Source organism: Empidonax traillii, unplaced genomic scaffold (genome assembly GCF_003031625.1).
Source record: "Empidonax traillii isolate 1590-97213 ecotype Southwest subspecies unplaced genomic scaffold, ASM303162v1 scaffold385:size1130455, whole genome shotgun sequence".
NCBI lineage: Eukaryota > Metazoa > Chordata > Aves > Passeriformes > Tyrannidae > Empidonax > Empidonax traillii.
Genome location: NW_020955578.1, coordinates 181,493 through 191,857, shown reverse-complemented (window position 1 = coordinate 191,857; position 10,365 = coordinate 181,493). Strand labels below are relative to the sequence as shown.

General features: G+C 36.1%; 1 protein-coding gene across 3 annotated transcripts in view; it reads right to left on the bottom strand.

Annotated features, from left to right (window-relative positions):
• Positions 1–2,290: 2,290 nt before the first annotated feature.
• RAP1B (RAP1B, member of RAS oncogene family) overlaps positions 2,291–10,365 on the bottom strand; it is a 29,437-nt gene continuing 21,362 nt past the window's right edge. For 2 of the 3 annotated variants that reach the window (XM_027893255.1, XM_027893256.1), the window contains exons 4-8: positions 8,869–8,925; positions 7,311–7,451; positions 6,636–6,779; positions 5,322–5,437; positions 2,291–3,890 (exon numbers count right to left, since the gene is read on the bottom strand). In XM_027893255.1, coding sequence (XP_027749056.1) covers positions 5,351–5,437; positions 6,636–6,779; positions 7,311–7,451; positions 8,869–8,925 — 429 coding nt within the window. In that variant the 3' untranslated portion in view covers positions 2,291–3,890; positions 5,322–5,350. Of the gene's footprint in view, positions 3,891–5,321; positions 5,438–6,635; positions 6,780–7,310; positions 7,452–8,082; positions 8,167–8,868; positions 8,926–10,365 lie in introns of those variants that run through there. The other variant, XM_027893258.1, reaches the window with a different exon arrangement.

The window sequence follows — 10,365 nt, the reverse complement described above, 5'->3', positions numbered from 1 at the left end:
TGATGCCATTGGGACAGCAGTTTCAAATCGAACAAAAAGCTTTCTGTCCACAATGATGCTTGGCTGCATCATCAGATTACAATTCAAAAAGTGCTACAGACAGCTGTACATTGACTATTTTTGACCATTCACATCTAGTATAGCTTTCTATTGTTGATATGTCTAAACTGAAGTCTATCTAGACTTAAACCAGTACTGTGGCCAAATCTCTCCCCTCTTATTTCCAAAACTGGCAAAGATCAGAAAACTTCAGGAAAAAACCCCAAGGAGTTTGATTCCAAACTGCTCCCACCTCTCATTGCTAGCATCACAGTATCAGTACATCTTATGAACAAATGTAATATTTAACCCTACAATACTTTCCCAGAAATAAAGTTCTCTTACGCAGGAGAGCAGTAGTAGTCTGAGCTTACAGGTAGTTCATTTGGACATGTGAAAACATCTTCCGATATCTCAAAATAGTCTTCTGTTAGTTAGGCAAGTCACATTCATTTCACAGAATAATTTGAGAATGAAAAAGGGCACTAGGAACAAGGGAAGGTATAAGAGGAAATTTATACTGCAATGAAAAGAGTCCTAACATGAAGAGTGCAATTCCATTAATTAATACTTCTGTATTTCAAGACATAAACATTACTTTTTCCATAAAAGGCTCAGACTTTAAATACTGACATATACCAGTTTCAGATTACGGAGGAAATAACGCAGTCACAACCTTTGTGTGCACTGTAAGCATAAGCTAACTTCACAAGCAATAATACTTGTGTACTAACACTGAATTCGCAAGAATTACTGCATTAGGTCTCTAAATGTGAATTATGCATATTTGCATCCGAAGCTTTATGAGAAGTGTTCTGCTTCTGCACAAGTAGTTCAAGCGTGAACTTCTTAAGCATTGGTACACAAAACAATTATCCTGAAGATATGTTAAAGTTCGTTCAAGAATTTCAGCAGACAGGATTCTTTTCTAGAATTGGTAACTGCTTACATAGTTCCAATTCCTGTGGGGGACTGGTTGTTCACTTCCTCAGTGGGAACAGCTTCTTACGCCACAATTATTTAGATATGAAGAGAATTTCCATGTGTTTCACTTTACACTTCATGTCTATCATTTCCTTAGCATCATTCTGTCATGCATCTTCCCTTTAACAACCAGGACACTGCTCCCTTGAAGCCTGCCTATGTGTTCAAGGAGAAAAATACTGGTGTTTAGGTATTACCTGCATTATGATGTCCCAGCTTTACAAATCTGACCTAAGTTCTAAATACAAGGGTGGTGAAGTAAGGGGGGGAACATATTTCACTCTTTTGAGCACAATCTTTAGATGTTAAAGCCCAGAGATTCTGAAAATTTTACTTCCTCAGGATTTGATCCATCTGAATGCCTCTAATGCTGAGGAACAGAACAGCCAAGAATGTTTCGCTACAGAGCCTTTCAGGACAAAGCCTGATGTTCCCTGTAAATGGTACTCTTTGGCCAGACACTTGAGACCAGACCAGGGCTCCCTCTCCGACGTTCTCAAAGAATTTTCTCTCCCTCCTGTCCAATGCCATCTGTACAGCTTACTGGAAAAGAAACATATTAAAAAGACTGATAAAAGGACAACTGAGACATAAAAGTGCTACAAGACCTGAATAAGCAGAGGATGAAGGGAGGAAAAACACTGACTAGTTCATCAAGGAAGAAGGTAGGTACCTAGTGAAAAAAGAACTAGAGCATCCAGTGCTCCAGTCTTATCTACTCTGGAGACCATGCAGGATGCCAAGAGCAAAAGTGATATTTACGGGGATCATCACATCTTCTGATTTCTAATGATAAGTGAAAAGGAATTTCAGTCTTAATTCTGGTTCTGCACAGGTGGAAGTGAGTTACCTCCATTAAACAATGGTGATAGACTGATGAAATTACCATCTGCAAGGATCAGCCGGGCTCCTTACTTCATTTTGGGCAACGTAAACTATCTCAAAGCTTACTGGTATTAGCCAACCTAATCTGATTGAATTTGCAGGAGTGGATTAGAACAAGCTCTGATAATTCTGTGCCAGAGTAACAGGAGGCACCAAGCATTTGGATGTGATATTAATTTTCAGCAGCACAGACAAAAATCAGGAAATCATCTACAGTTCCCACATTCTACTTCTCAGTCTAACAGTGTTAACAGATATTTCAAGCCTGCAAAATTCTACGCTCAATACTGCAAGAATGCTCTTCTGCAGATTTCCTTGAAATCAAACAAACATGGTTTAATCATGCAGAAAAATCATACTGTCTCCCAAGATAATTTTTTTGGAGTTACACTAAGTAAATTTTAATAATTTTGACAATTCTTCCTGGAGAGAAGGAAAAGAGCAGGCAACATATTTTTAAGTTTCCAAAACAGCCACTGGTAGTCTAACCTCTGATATTTTTCTATTAGACTCTTCATTAGATCTTGGAATATTTCAAGTCCAGAACTAAGTAGGACAATGCAGTCAGAAATTCATCCACCCTTACACCTGGGATACAAGAAATATCTATGGCAAGTATTTCTCAGAAGGCAAAGCCATAAGGGTTCCTTTTCATCCTAAGATGTATGAATCTGCACTGTGTAAGAAATTTAAAAAATCAGTAATTACTAGCACTACTAAAACACAAAACATTCAAGTAGTATAACTGTAATGCAAGCCCTTGCATGGCAATCCAAATTTATTGAACTACTGATGCTAAGTCATACAAAATTGCACCACTTTAATTAAGGCTTTTAGTTTACATTTGGCCACCTCAAAGCAGTTGTAACATTAGGTTGGTCAATTTAAATACTGTGGCTCCCTGTTGGATATACACACAATCTTTACACCCAAACGTTAATGCATACAAAGCAACAAGGCATTGTTAAATAAATCAGCAAAAGTTAATTACTGCAACTTAGGCCCTGTGACCAATTACACATGATTAAAATTACTTCCCACATTCACATCCACAGTACTCTTCCACCATTTAACATCTCAACCAAAACGTTACACATGTAAAACAATCACTAACAGGCAAAAGTACTAAACCTGTATATTTGGTATTGCAAATACACTTATGCATGAGCAAGCAAGGGAATCACAGTGAGAATCTACAGCTGCAGAAGCCCGAAAATGATTTACAAAAAATTGTTAAATCATTAAAAAATTGTTTTAAAATATACACTTCTTGTTGTAGACCCCCACTGTACACACAACTATAAACATTGTTCCCTATGTAAACAAGGAAAAGGAAACATACAATAAAAGGTTGAAAAGTCTGGACATTTCCTTCCCAACAGATATTAAAGGCCATGTCTTTAGTCAGACGCTATACTGAAAGGACTCTTAAAGACTAGGTCACTGTCTCCACAGGTTTTTCCTAAAATTAAAAAACTATATAGCCGTTGTGTTAATCAAAGCGCTTTTGTACAATACGATGATGATGATGATCCTGTATTTCTTTAAAAAAGTTACAATAAGCTACAAATACCGATGAAGCAAAGTTATCTGGAGTAGTCTATATAGGAGCTCTTTGGACTTTCTTTTATTATGCTAAAATAGTGGTGCTTTTAGGATTTACATTATTGTACTCTCCAATAGAAAGTGGGGATTGTTGAAGTATACAGTACACAGTTTTCATACATGTACAACACTGGTGGATGAACAATGTCTCTTATCAGTAATACTGGATGTAGGCTCTGGTTTTACCAGTTGCATACATAGAATATTTAGAAGTAAAAATCTCTCATGACACTGGAAAGTGATTAGAATGTGCAAACTGATGTAGCTTTCATCCATTTCTTAAAGGGTACCACCACAGGAAAGTCCATTTAAGATGTTGGTAGGTTTAATAAAGTTGGAATGCTGGCACTGTTGAACTGGGCAACAGTTCTTCAGACCTGTAACAACAAAACAAGGAGTTAGTATTAAGAACAACTATTCGTCCTTGCTCTTTACAACTAAAGCAGGAACTAGCAAAGTTCATAGCAAACATAGAAAACAATCCTATCACTTCTTCTCAACCAATGTAATTTCTACTGTACATATACAAATAACATACTATCTCAATTATTATCCTAACTGGATTAGGATATATGTAGTAATCTAAGATGAATTGTGAAAGTAGCATTTGACTGGGGAGCCTAGTTTTGCTTCCTGTATGACAGTTCCTGTGGCTTTAAAAACAAAAACACAATTGAAGGATCAAAGCCCTTGAATCTAAAGTCCTGTTACAGAAACGAAGCAACCATTTCTGCCACTCTCAGATAATGTTTGGAACCCTCTCCGTTTTATGTTGATCAAAGTTGTTCAAATTAAGGAATTTTTAATATATCAAAAGGAATTAAACACAGCACCACCTGAATAAGTAATAAAAGCCTGCAATTTCTGACAGTGAGATAGATGTTCTACCAGAGTCCTCCAGTATCTCAAATAGCTCTACTGGATAACAAAATAATGGATCATACTACTGAAGCAACTGAACCACCACATGTTCAATAAAACTGAAGGCAAGGGAGATAACAGGCAACTTGCTTAACGTCAGGTCAATCAAAACAGATCATCAATCTGCCCATACTAAGGCTTAGAGAGGAAAAGAGGGAAACAACCTGCCCAAGAACAAGTTGCAGGAAAAAATTCATGCCTGCTGACTAACTTCTGAAAAGCCTTGCTTAAAGAACAGGCTAGAGCTTCCTTGATCCTTTAGCAGCATTCTTTGAGTACAGATTAAGTCACATAGAACTTTACCTAACAGCAAACAAGTAAGAAGTTGATCTAGTAACCAATGGCTCCAGGTCAAATATTTGGAGTGTTAAAATGATCACTTCACTTCTCTCTTCCAAATGTACTAATTGCAATGCAGCCTCCAAAATACCCATACAGTCTCAAGAAAGGAAGCTAAATTCCTATGACACCACACAAGCATATGCATGCAGGAGTTCAAAGCAGGGAAGTGACACTTTAGCGTGCAAACTGCAATACTGTACCATGTGCATTCCTGATAACTGAGCTCTTGCAGGCTTCAAAAAAGAAAACCCTGTTTCCAAAAGCTAAAACTTGAAAGTATCAAAACACTGTTAGTTTGAGCTCTACCAACACCCTAAAGTTTGAAAATAATTTTGATACTAATGTGAACAGTTTATCTTGCACATATTTGTAGCTGACTTTGAAATGGCAAAATAAAGACCACAAACATTTCTGTGATAATGTAAATCAATAATTTTCAATGCTGTTCTGCATCAACAGCTACCGCAGCTATTTGGTTTTTTTTTTGCTTGTTGTTTTGTTTGTTTTTAATAGCCATAATGCATAGAAAAATTGAAAATGTTTACCTGGCTCAGAGCTACAGTACAGTTATGTATTAAAGTAGCTGACATGATGACTTTTTGCGTGCTTTTCCAGGCACCGGAGTTTTTCTGTTAATTTGTCGCACAAGGTCATAAAAGATCTGAGAAGATAAAAATCAGTTGGGTTATTAAAATTAAAGAGGTTTCTCTTATAACCTTAAGCTTTCAATCTTCACACACAATGTACTCACATACTCAAGAACCCCTGTAAATATTTAGTTATCACAAAGCTAGAAAGTTAAAATGTATACTTAATTAATAACTGTTTGGGTTTTCTTGTTTAAGATAATTGTCTGCCAAGGGTTTTCCACTTTCAGTGAAGCAAATTGGAAAAGCTGGCTGTAAAGCAGCAAAATGTTCCAACAAGGGCTTATAATATTTGATGGAAGTTCTAGTTTATTAAACATATGACTTATATACAGTTAGAGTGATTTATTTATATTAATTAATTTATATTAAGAAAAAGTGAATAGTTTCCAGACGTTCCCGACTAATTAAACACACATTACTTGTTTTAAAAATGAGCTGTACTGAAAACTGCCATACTCGTTTGATTACTTGCAAGTCTTGCACAGAGGCCCTTTTAACTTGACTGGTGCTGCCAATGTTTTCCACACGACCTAATGAACTGTAGGGTGTATCATAAAATTCAAGCTATTCCAGAAATGTAAATACTAACACAGCTTCTTTTTCTAAAACTTTTGTATCCCATCCTTTATGCTGGTACCTCCCCCAGATAAAAAGGCATGCATTATGGCAAGTCCCCAAAATGCATGCATTTGATCAACCATCTAGCTCCTGTTAACAAGTAGATATATTGTAGAGAGGCTTTTGCCTCCCTTCTATGCAGAGCAGCTAATTTTAACAAAACCTTTAAGAGATTTTGTTCTTACCATCTCAAATAATTTAACACCAAATAACTTAAATCAATTTTAATAACTTAACTCTCTTAAAGGTCTTTAAAAAACAGTTAGCAATACAGTCTCGTCAATTGACAGAAATTGTATCAACTAGGGAATGGAAAATGAAAAACGTATTTATTCTAAATTCATATGAATATCATTTGAAAACTAATCATACTAAAATAATTATATTTGAAAAAAATCCCAAGTCAAATCATAACATAAATATATTCCTTAACATAAACATCTCACAATAGCAGGGTACAGTTTTGTTCATTATAGAGGATGTTTTTAATGATTTTTTTACTTTTTCCTTGACAGTGTATATGTTTGGTTACCAGAGTGTCCCATCCTTCTCTCCCTGCTATCCCTCCCCTACACAGGAAATGTGCCTTACCTCGTTAACATTTATCTTTGATTTTGCAGAAGACTCTAAGAATGCACAGTTATTCCATTGCCTTGCTAGGTTCTGACCTTGTTCCTTTCCCACAACTCTTTCATCTTCCAAGTCACACTTATTGCCAACAAGAATCATAGGCACCTAAAAAAACAATTTAATGCCAGCAAAGAAATAATTAAAATTTTAGGAAGGCATCATGTAAATGCACACCTAAAACCCAATGAAATGCAAAATATAAAAGCTGCATAACATGCAAATTTAAAGCTTACAGTACTGTCTTCTGTGAGAACTTAAAATTTTGTGCTTTTAGAATACCATAAACAGAAGTGATATTGAAGAAAAAATTAAACTCTAGGTGCTTTTAAACCTTCATTGATAGGAATTAAGACAACAATAGAGTTGCTATAGAAATGCTTGCTGCAGTACTGTTGAATAAGGTTATATACAGTTTTAAATAAAGTATTTTAAAGGAATAGATAAAGCAATTCTCTATATAACACACAATGAATGACAATTTCTTCAGTTTACCTTAAGAGCTGCATTTCTGCACTACACATCTATGCGTTGATACGTCTCTTTATTTAAAGCTTGAAAGCCATCTGACCACAGTGTGTATACACTGCAACATCTGTAACAAAACTCTAAGTATTAAGAATTTTTAGAGATGCTTACATCATCAGTGTCTTTGACTCGAAGAATCTGTTCTCTTAGATCCTGTAAATCATTAAATGTGGACTGTGCTGTGATGGAATATACTAATGCAAAACCTTGTCCATTTTTCATGTATAGATCTCTCATCGCTGTAAACTGTTCCTGTAATTAAAAAATATACAGATGTTGCACTCAATTTGTACTTTCCCTGCACAGACTGCTACAAACTTAACATAACAAATGGATCACAAGTACAAGGCATTTGTGTCCCCTCCCTTCCCTGTTAAACTGACCAATGTTTTACTGTTTGACTATAACCACTACAGTAAACAGAACTGCTTTTAAAGAAATCTGAAGCTTGGAACACTATCTGAGGTGGCTGAGCAACATCCAGATATTGCCAACAGCCATACCCTGGGAAGAAAAGTCACAGAAACTAGAGTAATTTCATGGGAGAAAAGTACAGTAGAAGGTACAGCGTAATCTGTAGGTTACAGAAGTTACATTCCTCCCAAATACCTCCTTACATACCAACTTTTTCTCTATCTCCTGATAGTTCCTTAAAATGGATTGTAAAAGGTGTCCATCCCTTTTCAGTCCCCAATTTTTAGTCTAGGCACTTTTCTAGCTTAAATTCCACTTTAATTTCCAAGGAGATGGACTAGAGGATGGAAACACTCAATAGAATTGTCACATTTCCTTGACTTCAGTGACAACTATGATTTTGCATATAAAGACTCACTAATGCACTGCAGAGCAGCACCAGGACTTCTCCCTGTTTGAAAACTCCTACCAGTATGACTGTGGAATAGCATTTGCCTTTCTTGCTTTTGTGACTTGGCTATCTGGTGCCTGATCAGTCACTCACTGTCCCTCCCTGTATGTCAGATAAAAAGTGCAATTTATTTCTAGAAAACAGCCACTCCATCTGTCTGTATTTTTACAGAGTATTCATCTAATATGGAATTTAAATCAGCCATTATTCGACCAGATTACTATTACAGTTCAGAGAACACATGTTAAACTCCAAGAGTCTTGAGCTTAAGCTCACTGGAATCAATGAAGGAAACAACTGGTTTCATAAGTTCTGGAACTAGTCAGAGAAAAACCTGAGCAGTATGCAAAGGGTCAGCATAAACCTTGTGCTTTGAGGTCCATAAGCTGACTAAAGCAATACTATTTTTATCCCAATGTCACAGCACTTCTCACATACAAAAGGAGACGAGAAAGACGGTATTCTCTACATCAACAGAAATCAAACCTGAGTAGCCAGTGGGCCTAAATTTTCTCTGGGCAACATAAACTTAAAACAGGAGCAAAATCTCTTTCACAATGCTCAGTCTCACATTTCCCCTATTACAGAACGTGAGCTCACAGGAAACATGGAATTTATTTTCTGCTGCAATACTAAAGTATTTTTTAAATACCAGTATGTTAAAGAACACCCTCTAATCCAATGCACTGACCACAGTTACTCTTTAGAAAGTAGAGAAGGAAACCCATCACCATTTATATCCCTACAGCTTTTGATGGTTTTAACACTGTACATCAGTATTTAGGAAAGTTCCTGTTTACGTACCGTTCCTGCAGTATCTAAGATTTCAAGCATACACTGTTGAGCATCTACTTCAACTTGCTGTCGAGAGAAAGATCAGTTGGTTAGAATTTTTCCTCTTGCAACTCTCCTCCCCAAAGACATCAGAAATAGCGTGACTTTTATAAGCAAATTCATAATGCATAAAGCAACATAATGGCTTAAGAAGTTTGTATGAATATAGAGTTTGAAAACAGCAGGAAGAAGCCTTTCAAAGAACCCCAGTGACATTTTCAAATGCAGCATCAGCAGCCAAGTACCACTTTGCAAAGTGATTAGGGATTTTTGATTATTTAAAAGGAGGTTGCTAAATTTGTAATGATGGTTATCAGCAACTCGAACAACTAATTTCCACTTGTTTCTGAGATCATCACAGATTGAAAGAAAAGTATAACTGAAAGGTAGAAAGTTGAATTGTCATACTAATGCTCCAACAGTAATTTACATCAACAAGAGTATAAGTAGTTCATGGCAAACAATTAAACAAGAACCACTAAGAGTGGTGTCCCCAAAACAAGCCTTCAGGAACATTAGAATTAATTAGAAAATTGACCCAGCTTAGAAAAGTTTGCAATAAATAGAAGGTTTAAGAAGGTGGATCTGTTTCTGTACCAGTTCCAGAGTTTCTCTATCTAGTTTCTACCTCAAATAAATGGCTCTGAGGGTAGCAAGGTACATGATAGTGTCCTCAAGCTGTTTCAAGCAGGCTACCCACATTTTTTTTTCTTTCAAGCAGTTGGTACACTTTCCTTGTGTCCATTTACATGTCAAATTCCAGGCTGACAGATCAGCACTCAAAAAAACTTTGTGTCAACTATTCTCCATTTACGCGTTGTAACGAGCTTAACTTGCAGCTTTTCTTCTGTAAATAGATTTGAATTTAGGGGGTGGAAAAAGGGAGTATTTCCACTCCTCTTACACCTCCCAAATGTCCCCTATGAATGGCGATTCCTTAAAAATAACCACGATTTTAACATGCATTGCTGACACAGTTATCCAGCTAATTAAGAAGCATTTATTCACTTTATGAAGAAATATCTGGGGAGTAAACCAAGGCATCAAGTTTCAAGGTTTCATGCTCAATTATTTAGTTCCAGACAAACAAGTTATATCCTCTCAACTTCAAATACTATAAAATTAGATATAACATTAATAGCATAGAATTGCAGCTGCCAAATCAACATATCAAATTCTGAATTTAATGAAGTCAAGAAGCAAGGTAGAATAGTAACTAACAGAGAGGGGGTGAAAATGACTGCATAAAGTTTCGTCTGGACTTCAACAATCTGGCTAATTTGAAAAGAGTACCCAGAGGTATTACTAGTCATTTTAGGAACAAACCTGGAAAGAATGTAATAAGATATTTACTAGCAACAGCAACAAAAAATGTAGTTAGCAAAAGACAAAATTTTTTAAGATGGCTTTACTTTCCTAGGCTCTGTGGAAATAGTCTTTGGAAAACTTAACTCAGCAAACACCATG